This window comes from Cetorhinus maximus, chromosome 19 (genome assembly GCF_964194155.1).
Source record: "Cetorhinus maximus chromosome 19, sCetMax3.hap1.1, whole genome shotgun sequence".
NCBI classification, from domain to species: Eukaryota; Metazoa; Chordata; class Chondrichthyes; order Lamniformes; family Cetorhinidae; genus Cetorhinus; species Cetorhinus maximus.
In genome coordinates this window covers 25,707,850-25,728,369 of record NC_135897.1, presented here as the reverse complement: position 1 = coordinate 25,728,369, position 20,520 = coordinate 25,707,850, and the positions used below count along the sequence as shown (strand labels likewise).

The 20,520-nt window shown below is 45.5% G+C and overlaps 1 protein-coding gene across 2 annotated transcripts in view; it reads left to right on the top strand.

Moving 5' to 3' along the window:
* The window catches only part of LOC144693693 (ephrin type-A receptor 3-like), a 408,573-nt gene that overhangs the window by 249,558 nt on the left and 138,495 nt on the right, over positions 1 to 20,520 (top strand). For both annotated transcript variants that reach the window (XM_078563602.1, XM_078563601.1), the window contains exons 5-6: positions 13,590 to 13,925; positions 19,993 to 20,105. In XM_078563602.1, the coding sequence (XP_078419728.1) occupies positions 13,590 to 13,925; positions 19,993 to 20,105 (449 nt within the window). The remainder of the gene's footprint in view (positions 1 to 13,589; positions 13,926 to 19,992; positions 20,106 to 20,520) is intronic.

Here is a 20,520-nt window from a genome sequence, read left to right as displayed (position 1 = left end):
AACTGCAATCACTTTAATCGATGGAAAAAAGAGTGTTTTAAAGGCAAAGGCCTGGTGATTTATTATAAATCACCTGACAGAGGAGCTTTATGTTTGAACTCAGTTGAGAAAGAAATGAGAAAAGAAAAAGCTACCTTGCTTGAAATACAGTGTGGTTATCAGTATCCAGCTAAAAATTCTCATCTCAAGTGAATTTGCCTGTATTTGGAAACCTGAGGGGCTGAGACAAGAAGGGTCGAACCGGATCTATTTTGCTCCATGCTGAAGCTCTGTTGGTGAGAACCTCCAGACATCGACTAGAACTAGCGGCCCATCCTCTCACAAGGAAGCACCAAATCGACGACATCAAAACCCTGCAAAATTTATCCTTTTTATAAAGTTTATTTCATCAACCGCCCATCTCTGCAGAGACCCTATTTGTTTTTTTAATGTGAGATGTGTGTGTGTGTGTGTCTGTCTGTCTGTATGCATGCACGTGCAGAGAGTACGCTGGGGAATTTTTAAAAAGATAGATAGTTACACTTCCAGATTACCAGTGTGTTAGCCAGTTCTTGCAACTTGTTTTTAAAAATAAGTTTTTTTTAAATAAAACAATCATTCTGAGTTTATTGAAAGAAGCTTGTTTAAAGTTCTCTCTTATTCTGGGTCTAATAGTGGTGAAGGTGCTTCATAGGTCATTTTGGTGAGTGAATTATACATTTACACAAATATACGATCTGTGGAGTGGTGGGGTTAGACAAACTGCGCACTCCTCCCATCCCGGTTGTAGCAACCCACTAATCTGCATCATTTCAGTGCCATTATCTTTGTCTCCAACATTGGGCAGAATTTTGCCATCGGCGTGAGGGGGCGAGCCTTACACACTGCGTGTAAAATGATGCGCGATGACGTCGGGCGTGCGTCCCGATGTTACCACGTGCCATCATGATATTTCAGAGGGCAGGCACCCTATGAGTTCTGAGGCACGCCCACCATTAATTAATGGGCCAGCTAAGGCCCTTGAGGAAGCAGTTGACAGTAATTTTTCACAGCCCATGCAATTTGCATTGCACGGGCGCAACAGGCAGGTGGGTAGGCCACATTTTTAAAAGCCTCATCCACGGCGGGTTAAGAGGGATGAGTGGGTTCGCTGCAAGTTGTTAGTACTCTAGTTTTTAAACTTACTGCTACTTGCTCATGTGAACAGGACAACTTCAATTCTGTTCAGAGCTGCTTTGACAGAAAGAACAGGCTTTAGTTCAGGACAAAAACAGAATTACCTGGAAAAACTCAGCAGGTCTGGCAGCATCGGCGGAGAAGAAATCAGTTAACGTTTCGAGCCTTCATGGCCCTTCGGCAGAACTGAAGCATAGTTAGGAGAAAGGAAAAATATAAACTGGTTTAAGTTGAGGGTGTGGTGATTGTGGAGATAAGCAATCAGTGATAGGAGCAGATAATCAAAAGATGTCACAGACAAAAGGATCAAAGAGGTGTTGAAGATGGTGATATTTGTCTAAGAAAAGTGCTAATTAAGAATGGAGGACAGGATACTCAAAGTACAGCTCTAGTGGGGATGGGGTGGACAGACTAACAAGGTTTTAGTTTTAGATTTAAAAGTAATGGAAATAGGTGGGGAAAGAAGAATCTATATAAATTATTGAAAAAAAAGGGGGCGGGGGGGGGAGAAACGGGGTGGGGATGGGGGGAGGGGGAGTTTAAGATCTAAAGTTGTTGAATTCAATATTCAGCCCGGAAGGCTGTAAAGTGCCTAGTCGGAAGATGAGGTGCTGTTCCTCCAGTTTGCGTTGGGCTTCACTGGAACAATGCAGCAAGCCAAGGACAGACATGTGGGCAAGAGAACAGAGTGGAGTGTTAAAATGGCAAGCGACAGGGAGGTTTGGGTCTTTCTTGCGGACAGACCGCAGGTGTTCCACAAAACGGTCGCCCAGTTTGCGTTTGGTCTCTCCAATGTAGAGGAGACCGCATTGGGAGCAACGAATGCAGTAGACTAAGTTAGGGGAAATGCAAGTGAAATGCTGCTTCACTTGAAAGGAGTGTTTGGGCCCTTGGACAGTGAGGAGAGAGGAAGTGAAGGGGCAGGTGTTGCATCTTCTGCGTGGGCATGGGGAGGTGCCATAAGTGGGGGTTGAGGAGTAGGGGGTGATGGAGGAGTGGACCAGGGTGTCCCGGAGGGAACGATCCCTACGGAATGCCATCAGGGGGGGTGAAGGGAAGATGTGTTTGGTGGTGGCATCATGCTGGAGTTGGCGGAAATGGCGGAGGATGATCCTTTGAATGCGGAGGCTGGTGGGGTGATAAGTGAGGACAAGGGGGACCCTATCATGTTTCTGGGAAGGAGGAGAAGGCATGAGGGAGGATGCGCGGGATATGGGCCGGACACGGTTGAGGGCCCTGTCAACGACCGTGGATGTTCAGGACGCTGGAGGAATCATAACACTTGGGGCCTTGCTGGTTTCAGGCAGCCTTCCCTTACCCTGGGAATGGGGATTGTGCTCTCCGCTGGAGGCACCTCCTCTGAGGAGGAAGAGAGGGCCAGAAGGGGAAGAAGGCCAGGTGTCCATATTCAGCCTCCAGGGGAGCCACCTTTGGGAGGACAGGCACAGGCACAAGGGGCGCAGGGCCAAGAGGAAGCCCAAGGCAAAAGGGGCCACAGAAGACTCAACTATCCTGCTGCCAGGGTTTACAGGCGGCGAAGCAGCTACCTCAATATGTCCGAGGTGCAGTGTTGAAGGAGGCTGTCTCTCAAGGGAGACAGTGACATCCACCTGTCAGTTGATCGGCCCTGAGATCAGCTCCAACTGTGTGGGTGGAAACCCCATGCCAGTGGCGCTGAAGCCCACGGTGGCCCTCAACTTCTATGCCTCCGGCTCTTTCCAGGGGTCGGTGGGTGATCTTTGTGGAGTCTCCCAGTCAGCTGCCCACAGTCGTGTCAAGCTGATGACAGACGCTCTGTTCAGGCGTTCATTGACTTTCATTCACTACCGCACGGACAAGACCAGCCAGGCACAGTGAGCCAGAGGCTTCGCAGCCATTGCTGTGTTCCCCCGTGTCCAGGGTGCAATAGACTGCACACATGTGGCCATTAAGGTGCCAGTGGGTGAGCCCGGTGCCTTCGTCAACAGGAAGGGCTTCCACTCCATGAACGTGCAGATAGTGTGTGACCATAGGATGCAGATTCTGCAAGTCTGTGTAAGGCGCCTAGGCAGCTCCCATGACGCCTACATCCTGAGATGCTACCAGGTGCCAAGGGTCTTCAGTGCTCCAGCCTGGCTGGATGGATGGCTGGTGGGTGACAAGGGCTATTCCCTCATAAGGTGGCTCTTGACGTCTCTCCGCCATCCAAGAACAGAGGCCGAGCAGTGGTACAGAAGGAGCCACGTCTCCCCAAGGGCTGTGGTAGAGAGAGCCATCAGTCTTCTCAAGATGCGCTTCCGATGCCTGGACCATTCAGGGAGTACACTCCAATACCCCCCAGATCGTGTGTCACTGTTAGTGTTTGCGTGCTGCTCTCTCCACAATCTAGCGCTGCAAAGGGGGGACGGAGTGGAGGAAGAAGATGTGGATGCAGATGCTCTGGCTGCAGAAGATGAGTCCAATAGTGAGTCCGAGGACGAGCACGCTCAGGAGAACGCTGACAGGATAGACGCCGACCTGGGAAACCTCCAGGGAGGCAGGGACACCCGGGGGGCTTTGATCCAATGCTCATTCAGCTAGCCTACTAAAGATGAACCACCAACACAAGCCAGGGCCGCAGGCTCCATACTCAATACCTGAGAGCAACATCTACCTGGTTAGGAACATTAGCTATGTGCCTTGTCAATAAAGCTCAATGACAAACAAGTCATTTATAACACCATGGGTCCCCGTCAACCTGCAGAAGTAATGAAGCACCTAGAGGCTTTTTGAGAACTAGAACATTTAATGATTGCAAACTTGAATACAGAAATCAAAGTCCATTAAAGGTATTGAACAGCACACCTACTTAAAAACAACTGAAGTGAGGGCCAAAAGCCTGTGTTGTGCCTAAGGTGATTTACATTTACGTTTGTGGGGTGCCACGTTTAAGTGCTCCCCCCTCACTGGCACCGGCATTGGAGACAGCCTGCTCACTCTGCTGTCTTGTTGGCCTTGATGACCTCGGCGGGCGTCCTTTGGCCCGTAGAGCCTGTGCTGGCCCCAACTAGGAGGAAGCGGCCAGTGGCACGGCTGGCATCTCCCCAGTTGCCGCAGCCTCATCACATGCCATGGTCACTGGCAGAGGGGCGGAGGAGCTGCTGCCATAATTTAGAGTGCCCTGAGAGGAGCCCACAGAGACAACAGGCAGCTCGTGTGCCAACGTGAGGTCGCTTTGGACCTCCCTGCTCACTACTAATGGATGGGCACCTAGCTGGGATACTGGGTGCCCAATCCATCTCCCACACTGACACTGACCAGCTGAGGTCAATGCCACTGTGAAAGCTTGCAGGTCCGAGCGCATCCCCAGGAAGCACTGATTGTTCTCCTGGAGGAGCCTCTCCATGAGAGTTGCCACTCTCTCTGTGCAGGAGGCATTGCGCTCGGCCATGAGGGTCATTGCATTGCTCATGCTCCGCATGAACTCCTCCATCACGGAGACCATGCCACGCATTCCCTCATGTATCTCAGCCAGATCCTCCCGCAGACCCTGCTGGACTTCCAGCATTTGCTGCCTCACGGACGACTCCAGAGGCCCATCATCAGCCAACGACTGAGCATGTTCCTGGTCCCCAGCAGTCCTCCGACTGCCGGCACCCTGGGCACTCTCTGTCTCCGCCTGCACCTCAAGCAAGTGTGAAGTGCCCTCACCACTGTGCCCTGGGGCACTAGCTAATGATCTTATCCCCACCGAGGTGCTGGAATCTGCACTGGTGCCTACCTGGCTGAGAGGATGTGACGCTGGTGCATTTATATCTTCTGGGCCCTTAGGGATCAGCGGCGGTCCCTCTGCCTCCTGAGTGTGGGCGTGCTCCAGTGAGGTTGAAAGGAAAAACAAGGACATTTGATTAATTGAAGCTGCTTCACTGTTAATTTGCATGCCTGGCACCCAGGATCAGGATGCGCTCCTTCTTCCATTATCAATGGGCACATGGCGCCTCTCCATGACCTGGGCTCATGGTGCCTCTCCAGCTCGAGAGTCTCCTGCTAGTATCTGGTCAGTATGAGAAGGTGGGGCTGCCCTCCACCAGTCCACAGCCGCTCAGCGTTATTGTCTTCTCCTGAAAGGAGAGAGGAGCATTGATTAGTCCACCCTGTACCTGCATTGCTATTGCATCCCTGCCACCCCCACCTGAGTGAAACATTGCGGGGCTCATCCGATTCGTGACCCTGGAGCTGCCATACACCCACTCCAAGCAGCCAGGGCTGACCCCCTTGCCCAGATGCTGCCTCCATCACATTTGCCGCTTACACTCTAAGGCCTTCCAAACCCACGAACACTTCCACCTAGAAGTGCAAGGACAGCAGATGAATGGGAACACCACCGCCTGGAAGTTCCCCTCCAATTCACTCAGCATCCTGACTTTGAAATGTTTCGGTGCTCCACCACTGTGGCTAGGTCAAAATCCTGGAGCTCACCCCCAAACATTACTGTGGGTATACCTGTACCACATGCAGTGGATACAGAAGGCAGCTCAGCACCACCCTTTCAGGGGCAACTAGGGATGGGCAATAAATGCTGCCCCACCCAGCGAAGGCCACATCCCGTGAATGAATGAATGAATGCAAAAGCAAAATTCTGAGTTGGGGGTGGGGGTGGGATGGGTGCCTACCTAACCGCTGTGCTAAGTGACCCATGCCAACACGGTACTCACCCTTCCTGATCGCAACAGGTCATTAAGCTGCTTGCGGAACTGCACCCAGGTGCGTCTCACCACGTCGTGGGAGCTGACCCTTTCTGCCACCTCCTTCCAGGCACGTTTTGTTACACGGGGGCACCTCCTCCCCCGTTCCTTGGCACAAGGAGGGCAGCGAGGCACTCATCCGAAAATCTCGGGGCACACTGCCCCACCAACCTGCCCTCCCACCTGGCTTGCTCTCCGAGAGCTCTGTCTGTCATCCTCTGTGTGACATCTGTGTCAGCCTTTGGAACGCTGCCTGCGCCGTGTTTGAATCGGCTGCTGAGTCGCCATTGGACCCGGCGGCGATTGGACTCCCGCCGCCGTCCGCCCCTTCCCGCTGATCTCGGGAGCTGCGATTCACACTGAGCGGGCCTTAATTGGCCCGCCTGCTCCCGCCCAGCTCACCCGCCATAAGTAAAATCTGGCCATTGGTCTCCCCTTCTCAACTCTTCTGGCCAGCTCTATGCACAGCAGGGGGCATCAGCAGCGGTGTTGATCACACGGTATAGGCAGCCTGCTTTTTTCTTAAAGACAGGCTCCCTCTTACAGGGAAGATGAAAAAGATATTTCAATGATCAAAATTCTTGCAAAGTGACTGATGGATGTGGCATTGGAGACATTAGTGGTGCAGGTGGGCATGAGTAGAGGTGACATGGTGCCGCAAGTCAACAGGAGACCCCAAGGCCCACTCTCAGAAAGGAGTGCGAGCAGGCGGCCAGGAAAGTCAGTTCTTGGAGACTGGACCCGAGAACCTGGCAGCAGTGCCACAAGAAGTCTAATGACCTCCCGCTGGTGCTCAAGGTCAGTGAGATGTCCTATCCACCTTTCCATCAACCTCTCACACTGCTTAATGCACCAAATCTCCATGAACTAACGGTGACATGAGTTAAAAACCTTTTTCGGCAGCGAGGTGTTTGGATCTGGAATGCCCTCCATGAGAGTATGGTCGAAGCGGATTCACTCATGGCTTTTCAGTGAGAATTAGATAAGCACCTAAGGAGAAAATATCTGCATGGTTACAGTGAACGGACAGGGGAGTGGGAGCAGCCAGCTGCTCTTGCAGAGAGCCAGCACATACACAATGGGCTGAATAGCCTCCTTCTGTGCTGTCACCATTCTATGATTCTATTTATGTATATAATGTGGCAGAAGGCCAATTTTTTTTAATGAAGACATTGAAATAAGGATTGAAATCATGGCATGTGTAGAATCTAGTTCTAGTTCACTCCTCCGGTGCTGACCTGGTTTAAGAATGAATGACTATCTGCTGGATTTTTCCTTTTAAATCAATTTTTTATTTGCAAATCATCAAGTCCAAAATCCTCCAAATACTATAATTACCCAGCGCAAGGGAGAGTCAAGGGCATTGGAATATCTCCAAGAAATTCGTATGAAGTTGCAGGGTATCCTTCCCACAGAGCCTGTAGCCTGAGGGGATCAGGGCAAACCCAATGGTCTTTGAGATCTCATTGTTCTGTTCTTAAGTCAGTGAGTGTTTATCTTTGAGCCAGAACTCCTTTGTTGTGCCAACATACTGCCGGTACTTTCTGTGAAAATTCACCAAACACAGCAGAGTTTACAGTAGATCTCTGCTGCGCTTTACTGGCTGCCAGTTTCAGGAGGAATCTAGATTTCTCGGCACAAGTCACTGGAGTCTTGGTCTCAATCATTTTACATTGGTGCTTTTGATGGCACTGGTGAAGCCCTCTGAAGGAAAAATGAGATCTCCGTAGCTCTGTAGTAAGTCCTTTTCTGGTCTGAGTTCTTCCTAAATGATTCAAGACTCACTGCAGATTCAATTGATAATCCAGAGAATCTTCCAATCAATTTTATGTTTGACATGTTTTATGTGCCTTTAGAGAAAAAAAAAATCCAGTGTTTTTATATAGTGTTAATTTCTACTTTGAACAGATCTGTCCAAGCACAGACCACTGTTTCTATTGGCTAGGGTTAAAAGCTGGGCTCAATAAAGAAATGACAGATCTTCTCGCTAGTTGTAATACACCTAGACTGCTCTTAGAGACGAAGTCAAGGATATTCAAATCTACTGTTCCATTAAGATTATGATTCTAGAGTGTTCAAATGTTCCATACTTGGCAGAGATTTCCAGCCTCTGTACTGTTTCTGATAGTGGAAACAGCCGATTTCTCAAATGCTGGACACATTTGCAAAATCTTATTCTTTGTTCAAAAAGTAAATGTTGGGCCACTATCCAATATAAATAAACTGGATTGCAATGTTCTGGCAGCCAAGATAAACAATTACTTCTGTACAGTATAAACGTGGTTTAAGTCAAGATTGGAATTTGTACTCTGACCAGCCAGTTGAGGGTCTATTGATATTATAGCGGCTTAGGCTTCATCATCTGGTTTTAAACCCCAACCATCAGAAGCACCCCGATAGCAAATCTCACTGCTTATTGACTTAGGTCGTAGTCATGTCTTTTATTTGAAGTTTGTTAAAGGGTGTGACTGAAAACAAAGTCTTTCGGCTTTCAAATCATAAAAGTAAGCATAGTTTGCTTGATAGTATCTGGTGTGACAGCACTGAGCGAGTCTGTCATCAGCTTTTTAGGAATGCTGTATTTAAAGAGTCCAATGTAATTATCTGAAAGGATCTGCATAGTCTCCTAGCTGACAGCCAACTTGGAGAGATCTGTTCCTTTTTGGCACCATGTCTAGCTTCATGAATCACTGGACTGATTCCTAGCATCTGAAGATTGAATTGGAAAAATTTGTGTCTTTCAAGCTAACACAATAGAAGAGAGCAAATGATGTAGAAAATGCAAATCTGGAAAATCATTTCAAATTGACCCATAACAGTAGGACAAGGTGCTCAGATTCAAATGTGTTAAAGAAAAATTGCTGTCAAGAAATTCTTCATGCAAACAGTGATCGACATGTTGAATGGACTTCTGAGCAGGATAATGGAAACAAAACACCAGGAATCATTTTAAAATGTTGGATGTTGTGATAGGAAGATTGTAGTTTATTTCTGAATATCCGAGCAAGGGTATGTTCTTCATCTACCCTGTAATCAATTGCTCAGCTGCTCCCTCTTTTTAATTGTTCCGGGTTCAAAAGCCCCATTCCAGTAAGTTGAGTACAAAATTCAAGGCTGACACTCCAGCGCAGTACTGAGGGAGTGGTGCGCTATTGGGGTTGACGACTTTCAGATGAGATATTAAACGATGATCCCATCTGCCCTCCCAATTGAACGTAAAAGATCCAATGGCACTATTTTGAAGCAGAACACGATAGTAGTCCCCAGTGTGCTGGTCACTATTTATCCCTTAATCACCATCACTAAAACAGATTATCTGGTCATTATCATATTGCTGTTGATGGGTGCTTGCTGTGCGCAAATTGGCTGCTGTGTTTCTTACGTTACAACAGTCACTAACTACACTTCAAAAGCACTTTGTGCCTGTGAAACACCCTGGGATGCTCTTTCTGACTCATTGAAGACGTTCGATAAATGCAAGTCTGTCTTTCTTTTAGACAACAATGCCCCTTTAAATGAGAATAATGGAACAGTTGCAGAGAGAAAAGGAAGACGAAGTTGTTGCAGAACTCCAGACGGATGACCGTGCCAATCTCATTAAATTATATAGGAAGATGTTCTATTTGAAAGAGGAAACAGATTTATGAAATTGACACATTCTCTTTAATGCCAAATGAATATTAAAAAGTTTGTGGAAATAGAATGAGTAAAACTTGTGCTTGTAGGAATCTTCCCTGAGAGCAGATCATATAGCAGTGGTACCCACGGTGATGTCTGGAAGTCATTCCATCTGCCAGTTATTTTTCACAAATTTGTCGAATGTTTGATGTATTTTCCTGAAATATTTTAGTGGGCTCATGTGTCTAGTATTGACTGACTGTGGAAAAAAAATACGTCTTAAAAAAGTCAACTATGTTAGAAAGAAAGAAGACTTATAAGGCTGTAATATTGAGTTTATTTCACTACCAGACTTGCAAGTTTCTGGTTTTTGTCTGTATTGTGTGCACCATCTTTCCTCTGTATCCCTGGAGTAGCTTTATGCTTGTACCAGCATTCCCTTGCGTTTGCCAGTCATAAGAGTGCCTGGAAACACAGGTGACGATGGAACAACTGGATACCACTGCGCCCTCTAAAAATACCAGCCAAGAATCCGCAAGAGGGTTTAAACTATCTGAACAAATAAAGGGTCACATTTTCCTTCTTTTGTGAAAAAAGCACCATCTTTGGCGCTGTGCCTTCTGCCATCTAGACTCTCAACCCTTAGCTCTGGAATTCACACCATAAACCTTTCCGCCTCTTACTTCTCCTCTAAGAGGCTATTTCAAAACTACCTTTTGGACCAAGCTTTTGGTCATGTCTGTTTCTTTGGCCTGGTGTCAATTTCTTTTGTCCCATTACACTCTTAAACATTTTGGAACATTTTGCTTTGCTAAAAGCCCTCTATGAATGCAAATTATCACTGCTGCAGCAAAGTGTTCATATAGGTTAGCATCTTATACAGACGGCTGGTAAGGCTTCATTGAGTTCGTGCCCCTATTGAATTCCATTGTGGATTTTGACTTGAGAAAAGAAAGCATTTTTAAAAATTCTTTCATAGGATTTTAAACATACACCCTAGGACTGTTAGGGAGGGTGTTCCAGAATTTTGACCTAGCAACAGTAAAGGAGTGGCAATATAGTTCCGATTCAGGATGGCTTGTAGGGGAACTTGCAGGTGGTGGTGTTCCCATGCGCCTGCTGCCCTTGTCCTTCTAGGTGGTAGAACTCACGGGTTTGGAAGCTGCTGACGAAGGAGCCTTGATGAATTATTGCAATGCATCTGTGCATCAGTGATATGTTGGGGCTTTGGGGGGGGGGGTCTGTGAATGTTTAAAGTGATGGATGGGGTGCTGATCAAGTGGGCTGTTTTTATAGGGTGCATTTCGCAACCTCAGGACACACCCAAAACACAGGCACCAAATTACTTCCGAAGTGTAGTCACTGTTGTAATAAAGGGAGAGGTGGCAGCCAATTTGAGCACAGCAAGATCCCACATCAGCAATGAAATAAAATTAGTAGATCATTGAGGGATAAAAGCTGGCTAGGAAATTGGGAACACTCCCAATTTTTGGTGAAGGGTTCCAATGACTCTTTTATATTCATATTAGAGGATATACTGATCTTCACCTTAACCTGCCATCCCTCAAACCATATTTCAGACAATTCAGTACTGCTTCGCTAATAGACTGAAGTGCTGGTGCATTGAAGTGTTCTCTTTGTGGCTTGGCCAATATTCCTTTCTCAGCTGACACCACCACAACAAATTAACTGCTATTTCTCTCAGTCCTGTTGCTTGGCCCAAAATGGCAGCTACAATTTCCAAAGCAGCAGTAACTGCAAGATCTAATCCTCTCTGTGTGAAATGCTTTGGGATAGTTGAGAAATGTAATAAGACTGCTTAATGCAGTCACATTCCGAACCCGTGTGTGCTATTTTTAGGCAGCTGGTAGCCTATTTATTTTAAATAGGTTAATGCCTGTCGAAAAAACAGAACATGGGAGAACAAGGCAAGAGGATATTAAACATATTAAGACTGGAAAGTGGGAGTGAGAAATAGAGGAGGGCTTTAATCTGGGATCGGGAAGAGTTCTTTTCCTCCCAGCTTCAGATTCAGGTAAGGGATTTCAACAAAAACCTATCTTTTTGGTGGAGGCCTGCACCGATTCATTGACAGACTACCCTTTGGGCTACACAAAGACATTGTTTTCCTGAGTGTAGCCAGTGCCAGCTATTGTGATATGATGTGCATACACCTTTAAGGGAGTGCACCATTAAATACTGTCAATCGTTATAACCTCAACAGGATGGAATTAATTAGTCCCATGACTTGTAGGCAGTAGGCAAATTGCAGGGCAGAACTCCCGACACCACCCCACGTCATTTCAATTTTAAGATCGGCAGGGGCTCAGCCGAATCAGCTGTGCGCCCGTCAACCTGTCAATGGCCTATTGAGGCCATTGACAGACTCACTAACATCAGTAATGGACCTGCCTGTCCAACCTTAAGGTTGGCGGGCAAGCTGGGAGCCCTGGCGGGCTTCAGAGAAAGTGGATGAGGTTTCATGTAGGTTTTTAAAAATTTAAGGAAATTTCACATGAGGGGACATGTCAGGGAGATTTTATTTTCTATTTTTAGTATGTTTACATTTGGAGCCAATCTCCCTGAAGCAGCACTTAGCCTCAGGGAGATGAGTGTGCTTTTTCGTGCGCATGCGCGAAAGAGCTCACTCTCGGCTCAGGGAATCCCCCCGCCCACACAGGGAGCGCACAGCGCTTCCTGGCGGACATCATGCTGGGCGAGCTTTAATTGGCCTGCCCACGTAAAATGGCAGCGTGCCCCCAATCGGAGGTGCCGATTGGAGGCATGTCTCCACGTGCCCGCTCCTGAACCTCCCCCACAACGGGGGGGGAAATTCTGCCCCAAGTGAACTATATTTAGCCTCCTAGTAAATCTACCGGTACATAGTCTTAGCTTCAAATATTAACCCACATTATTGTTTCACCAATCCTTGTGTATGATTGGTACATCTACATCAAACAGAAGCAGAATGTAATGCCAGCTGCCTCAGGAAAAAGCAGTATTGCAAATGGGGCCTCAAACAGGTTTTAAGGTCCTCATCTGCATCAGCAAAGATTCTAACACTGATTTTTGGACAGTTTTTTTCACCATCCCCAATGTTTTGTTGTGTGGTAGGGGTTTAGATGGGGTTTGGCAATTGCCTAGTCTCCCAAAGGTATGCTGCTCGAGTCCATAGACTTTTTAACCAAAACTATTTATTTACAGCAAGTATTTACACATTTGGACCTCCACACGAGGTAAGAGCTTCTGCTCTCTTCAAGATCTCTCTTGCTTCTCAGTCATGTAATCTGACATCATTATTACATCAGCATCACGTACGCTTCTGAGGTTAACCCTTCACAACCAATATGGTGTGCAGTAAACATTGGAGGCTTGTACAGTGGCCATCGATTTTCCAGGCCCCTATACCTGCCGCACCCGTCCGTATGAAAAGTTATTTCCAATGTGACACTGAAACAAATGTATAAACAAAGACCAAGAACCAACCAAGAAAAAACCCTATCAACAGAAAACTCAAAAAACCAGAATATTTGTAACTCTCTACAGGCATTAGTAATTACACTTCAAAATAAAAGCAGGTCAACCTGACCAATAACTAACATGATCACTGATTTGAAGAGTGAGAAACCAATTCACCTTGTAGCCATTAAGATACCCCATACCTACACTTTCAAGTGGAAAACCATACTGTGCATTACATGGTGTAGTCGTCGAGTTTGAGATTAGGCCTTCACAATTGTATCAGGAACGCAGGCACAAGCACAGGAGTTACGCTTGTGTAGGAGTACAATTACCTAGCATTTTCACTGAAATTAGATTTTCTGGCTTTAAAGGGGCATGCTTTACTAAGATAGTTGCACTTTAGAATCTTATGATTACAGTGTATAGTCTTTATTAAACAATGTACTATGATATACAGGGAGCAACACTGTTAGACATTTGCCTGTTGATATAAAGCAAATGCAATTTGAAATATCACCTGCTTTCCATATGAGGAATCTAAAAGAATTATCATCTAAAAGAAAAGGAAATTGTTAAAAAAATGTAATAGTCTGTACTTGGAACCTATGGTGCAAGCATTATTCATGCAATTTGCTTTTTCCCCTATATTAGGACCTCCAACAGCACCAGAAAATCCCATATCCACAACAAATGAGACCTCCATCACCCTAGAGTGGAGCCCACCCAGGGACAGTGGTGGCAGGAATGACATTATGTACAACATCCGCTGCAAGAAGTGTGTGGGGGACCCCAGGAAGTGCAGCCTCTGTGGGAATGGCCTCCATTTCATCCCCCGTCAGTTTGGATTAACATACACAAAAGTTCTTGTTACCAATCTGCTGCCTCATACTAATTATACCTTCGACCTTGAGGCTTTGAATGGTGTATCTGAGCTGAGCCCCAGCCCTAAGCAGTATGTCTCCATCAATGTCACGACCAGCCAGGCAGGTAAGCAAATCTCTACCCAGTTGTCTAATGTGATACATCACTTGGAACCAAGTTGCAACAGCATTAATTGCAGGAACGTATTGCTTTTAAATGTGCCGCTTCTAAGAATGGACTTTTGTTGGAGGTCATCAATTATAGAAAAGGAGAAGCTAGCTCCGTTTTTGTAAAAGGAAACATCAAAATAAAACCAAGTATGGTGATCAATAGTCAGTTATATTGCATAACACGATCATAAATGTTAGACTGGCATTTTCTTTCATATTTTAGACAGTGTTATGGAAAAACTCAGGAGATAATTCCATCCATTCCCACTCTCATTTTCTCCTTTCCTCTCTCAAATATGCTTAAATTATTACTTGTGAAGAGAGAAACAGAGTTAACGTTTTGAGTCCATATGACTCTTCTTCAGAGCTGTGAAGAAGAGTCATACAGACTCGAAACGTTAACTCTGTTCCTCTCTCCACAGATGCTGCCAGACCTGCTGAGTTTTTCCAGCATTTTCATTTTTATTTCAGATTTCCAGCTTCCGCAGTATTTTGCTCTCATGCTTAAAGCAATACCGGGTTTTGTACCCAAGTGTTTGCAGCCCTCAAGTAAGGTCAAACATTCCCTTTGTTTTAGTTCCTGTGAACCTATACCATGCCTTTCCTAGTTTATTGCTCATAATCCCACAGAATTCCATTTCCCATTGGACATCAGTGTTGAATAAGAATCTAATTTTCTTCTCCACTGTCCAGAGGCAGGAAAAGCTTGGCCCAGATTTTCAGCACAATGGAGAACCTCTCCATCATGGCAAAATATCCCAGAAATGGCTAAAAATTCTAAGTCCCACCGCCAAACATAGCATTTCCCATCTTCACAGGAGCAGGATGGTTCCTTGACAGTTCTTTGACAGCTGGATAGGTCTTTAACAGCTGGACATCCTTGACAATTCTTTGATAGCTTGACAGTTCCAATGTGTTTTTGTGTTTTTAACAATCCCAAAGGGTGCCTTATTTCCTCCATAGGATACCTTACCTTCCCCCAAAGGTGTCCAGGAGTCTATCTAAAGTGGTACCTTACCTCTCCAAAGGGATACCCTACCTATCAAAATGAATTCACAAAGTTCAGACCTCCTCTTACCTGTTCTAATTGGCACACTCCGGGTTTCACACTCCTGACCTACCAAAATCCCACTTCAGCAGAGGCAGCTGGTGATTTAAACGGCAGTTGCCTCCGCGAATGGTGCATGCGTGACTCCAGCCCGACTCCAGTCCTGTCCCCATGGAGATGGGAAATGCCTTTCCAATGTGGCAAATATCTGGGCCTCAGGGTGGATTAATAGCCAAGCTCACTAAATCTGTTTTATTATTAAGAGAAACCTGATTCTGTCTTCCTCTCAATATTATAATAGCAATAGCACTGATAGTGGACAATAATAAGGTTTGCCTCTGTAACCTCACTCTCTCTGGAGATGTATGTATTTGGCTTGTGAGTTCAGTTTAAGGCAGTCAACAGAGTCTAATATTAACAATTTCATGGGTTGTATTTTTTTCACTATGAAAATCAAGATCGACTTGACATTTTGTGAACTTGTGCCAAAGGGATTAGTCAGTACATACTTGAGCAATCAGAGCCGAGTGATTGCGCTGCTAATGATCCGCAACTCTAATCACTTTGCACAGTTGTAATTGCTAGTCTCGCAGAGCTATTCATTTGCAGATGCACTTGTGTGCTGTAAGAGAGATGGCAAAGTGAAGTGCTCACTGCACAACTGAAGATACTGTAAAACGACAGGCTAGTTTTCTTTTAGCTACAGTGCTTTTATGCTGTTAATTTGGAGGCTTGAGTTCTCAACATATTCCCAGCTGTACTTCAAAGGAGGAAGTGTGTCAGTCTTGGCTGGGTTTCCCAGGGGAAAGAGGGAATTACATGGAGGAATTCTTTCAAGGTCATTCCTGCTTCCAGTGGATTAACCTCAGCCCCAGAGCTATCCCCAGGTTTGATTCACCCACGTTCCAAATCAAGTGAAAATGTGGACGTGAGGAAGGAGAGCAGGATGTGATTAAAACAGCAAACATTCACCAAGAATATAATATTACTGTGAAGAAAATGGCCTGATGAGTGATAGGATGTTTTAGGCCAAAATAAAAGGAAAACTCAAGCTGAATGTCTTTACCCTTGAGCTTTAGTGAAATAAGCATCTAGTGTCTAAATAACAGTTAAATAGTAGTTCAGTTTCTTTTCAAACCGCATATTGGTTGGACTCCACCTTGCTGAGGTTTCTAAGGCTTGGTGTAAAAATGCAGCATTGGCTGGCTTCCTGGAAAGCTGGAGCTGATTAAGACCGGAGAGGCTTCAGGTCCAATTTCTGGTCTGTGCTAACTTAGGTAACCCCAGCTAGAGCAGCTGTGAGAGCTCCATACTCTCACAAACCCTTGTTCAGAGGAGGGATAAAGCATTGCTGATTGTCAGTTCTCTAGCTTCCCTTGTGCAATTGGCAGTGACGGAAGGGGGATTTTGCTCCATTCCCAACTCAACACCACGGGTTGCATGGAAGGCCAGAAGAGAGAGGTAGTAGGGGCTATAGCAATGGAAGGCAGGGGAAACTGGTTGAAAAGTGTAAAGGTGGCCAATATTCTATCTCCCAAGCCCTCCTGATCTTGGGCTTGGTCAGACCTACTTCTCACATGGTGTCAGCCCAATGAGAGGGCTGGTGTCCTCTTTAGAATCAACCCTGCTCATTTGAGATGCTGCTGTAGAGCCCAACAACCTCAAGCTGTCACTCAATGATGGAATCGCACTGAAGCACCAGGTCCTACTCAGAACCCAACCTGCCCACTGACCCCAAACCAAGAAAATGAGTTGGGATCATGGTTGGATTGCCAGAAGAAAAGCCCCACTTGTACTACCCATTTCAAACAATACTAAATGGAATCCTCAGCTGTTCTCAGCTGAAAGTCTACCAAATTCGTGAAGGCATTTATCTCTGGGAGGTGGAGGAGGTGAAAGGTGCTAATAGAACAGCAGTTGCAGGAACCACAAATAGAAGTTGGTGAGCTCACAGGAATTGTCACCATCTGAAAAAAGCTCAGAGACCTAGAACAACACAGCTGCAGTTCTCTGAGGAGTAGTTCAGTAGAAGGTTTTAATTTCCCAGGGAGGCAGTGACAGAGTTGTGTTGCATCCTGCAGGGCTCTTGCAGTCAAGGCTGCGCAAGTACTGAACTTCTTTGCCTCCAGCTCCTTCCAGGGATATCAGCTAAATTAGACAGTCTATGGCAGTGGAAAGCTGGGAAATGAGGTGGTAGGGCCGGTTTCCGCCTCACTACCCGACCGGGATTTATCTTCTTCTGCCTTTCCTGACCAACCATTGCTCACTCAGTCCTTTCCCACCAGCAACGTGCAAATTGTGGCAGGGTGCTCGGGGTGGGGCCTCAGCTTCTGCCAAATCTTTCATCTTTCCATCTCTGTCACCGCTTCTTGGGGCTGCTGGAGGAAACTGCTGTATCTGCCCAGGAGCACCCCGTGGTGGGAAAAGTGCCTTATGGTGGCCACCTCTTCCTCTATTTTGCCCCCAGTTACTGATCTGTCAAAAGCCCCTGTCTTCACTAAAGTCTTCATTGGTTCTTTCTTTCAGATCCTGGAAGCATTCATGTTCCTTTAAGGTCTTTGAGATGAATCCCCGCTGCAGCAGGACTGGAGTTTTCTAACTCTGCACTTGTGGGCTTCCTTTTGTCATGGGGAACCCTGCTGGAAACCTATTGTGCTTACTTGACTAATCCTAATGTATGAAAAACGGGAGAGGGCTTGGGTAGATATGGAGGAGTGGGCACAGGTCTTGTCCTAATGGAACTCCTCCTTCCAGGAGGAGAATCACCTCCTATATACTTTGAAAGAAAACTCAAATAAACTTAGTAGATACAATTCTGAGCAGTTGGTTATGTGCACCTCATGCTGTTGGTTGTTTATTTTTGATAATTAACTGGCGCTTGGCATATAACCTCTATATCGTGAATGGCTTTGGAGAGTCTTTTTTTCTTTTGACATTCTTTATAATTTTGGCCAGTTTTTAGGAATAGTTTATATTTTAAAGCATAAACTTTTCTTGCCATTTACTATTTTATTGACACCACTATGGTGGCTGTTCCTCTAAACTTTCCCACCAGTTCCTGCTAAGGTCCAAATATATCACCCACTCATCTTCCTGATTATGCATACCATGTTGAAATCAAAACACATTGCTCCAACTGCAGTTGTCTAATTATAACTGTTATTTTTGTATTGATGCGAAACAATTTTGGACACATGGCCATGAAAGTAGCAAACAAGGTGCCAAAGCTGCTTTTGTCCCAGACCTCAATACAGCACAAAAATGGGAAGCTGGTAGCATAATCCGAGTCTGTCAGATCTTCAAATGGTGGAACACATTTTCTTTTGCAATATTCAAGCTTTTATGGCTCATATTTGACATCGCCTGATCATGACAGCCTGATTTTACCTATGCTCTCCCCTACTCTTTTTCAACCTTGGCAGTGTCCTGCATTTTGACCCTTCACTCTTCACGTTGAGTCCCCAGTAAAGTAAAACAAACTGTCGCGATTATAACAAAATAAATTTCTATTTGCATGTCTTCAGTTTTTATTTCAGTGAATAACTCTGGCTGAAGTGTACTGTAGTGTCCTACAGTGAAAGCATCCATTTTGCAATATAGCTCAAATATAATAGCAACTCCAGCCACATGTATTATACACGTATTTTATCGTTGTATTTTTGTGCTGAAATGACTCGAGCCACTTTACTCTCATTGACAGCATCAAGTAATCAGAACGTACACAAAGGTTGAACAGGAATAGGCCAGTAGGACCATCTGGCCTGTCCCCAGCAATTGTAGTGCCTTATGCGTCACATCAAGTGACTCCTCCCTTGGTGCCATGAAGTCTCCTGGGAGAAGCATGAAATAAAAAGGTCAAAAGAGTGAGGGGGAGGGGGTGGGGGTGGGGGGGGTGGTGGTGATGTGGAGAGAACCTGGATTCTTTTTCCTCATCTCCCTAGGCCATTGAGTCCAGGAAAATAATTCCAGATCATTAACTTGGGTCATACTCAGAGGAAGATTCAGACCCATCTTCACAGTACCTCTAACGGAAACTGCCAATTTGGTACCAATTTGTCTTTAATTCTGGCTACTTCCATGCCCATAGAGATTTAAAGTAATAATCTTCAAGTTCACACCACTTGAGGCCTGACAGAGAAGATTTTTAAATCTGAACAGAGTGGGCTGGAATTGAACCCAGCTGCCAGGGTGAAGGGTCAGTGTGTCAATGCAATTCCTTCACAGTTGTCATGATCAATATTTATGAACTGCACTGCTAAGTTAAAATGTTTTAACTCTGAAATGCTGCGATCCTTCAGCAGGAACAGCCTCAAGCCCGGGATGTCACCTCAGCCTCAAAACCACATGCCCAGCACCTCATAACAAGAAAACAGACTGTGCAAAATATGAGAGACAAACTACAATACCAGGGCCTGAGTAAAAAGTAAAAATTTAGCTGAAGACATTAACAGACTGACAAGAGTTGACTAACCCAACTTTTTAGATATGAGTGCTCAATGGCCTTTGATTTCATTTCCCGATTGCCGTTATTCTATATAGGATTGTCAGCACGAAGATTTTGGCAACAGTATTTTTGACAGCACAAAGGAACTGCCTTCACATTAATTGTTTTTAAACAGTTTGAATATTTTAAATTACAGAAGCTCCCATTCATTTGAGAGACTGCTGTGTTATGAATTAATAGCTGAGTTGCACTAGAGCATCATTGGATATATGCAAGCGTACTGGCTTATGGACGTCGTGAGACATGACTAATGTTATGTCATTCTCAGTTTAGTGGAGAGAGGAATTAAAAGTACAAGCCATTAGTTAAGTGAGTATGATGCAACTGGGGCTTTGTGAGGCACAATAAACATTCTCTTATATTTGATGTAGTAATAAACAATATTGGTGTGTTGCCAGTATGTTGCTTCAAGATGTTGTTACCATGGAAGTGCATCACTTTACTAATGATCTGCTTTCATCCATGTTCAAGTGAATGTGATGCTGAAGGAGAGGAAGAGTAAGGATAGCATCACTCTGGCTTGGCAGGGACCAGACCATGCTAACGGCGTCATTGTGGAGTACGAGGTTATCTACTATGAAAAGGTCAGTAATGAAACATAACGTGGAGCTTCTGATAATAAGTAACCATTTTTTAAGTTACCTCCTGAAATCAACAAAATGCAATGGGAGCAGAGAGATACTGCACTGCAGAGTGGAGAGCCACAGGTCAACCCCACTGCTCTGCTGAGTTCTCTAAGTCACATTTTATGGGGAGGCAATGAATGAGACAAGGCATCAATTGAAGGAGAGGAAGCGGTCATTAGCAACAGTGTGGAAACAGATCTTAGATGTGAGTGTTAACCAGTGCTAATTGCGTGAGGGTGAGGTGAAAATGTGAATTTAAGGTAAGCGTCCAATTGATAGAGATTGTTGGTAGGTGAATGACTGGGGTGTAGTGCATTGAGCAGTGTGTGAGACTAGTGGTCCATTGTTGGAAAATAGCATTTGAAGGTAAATT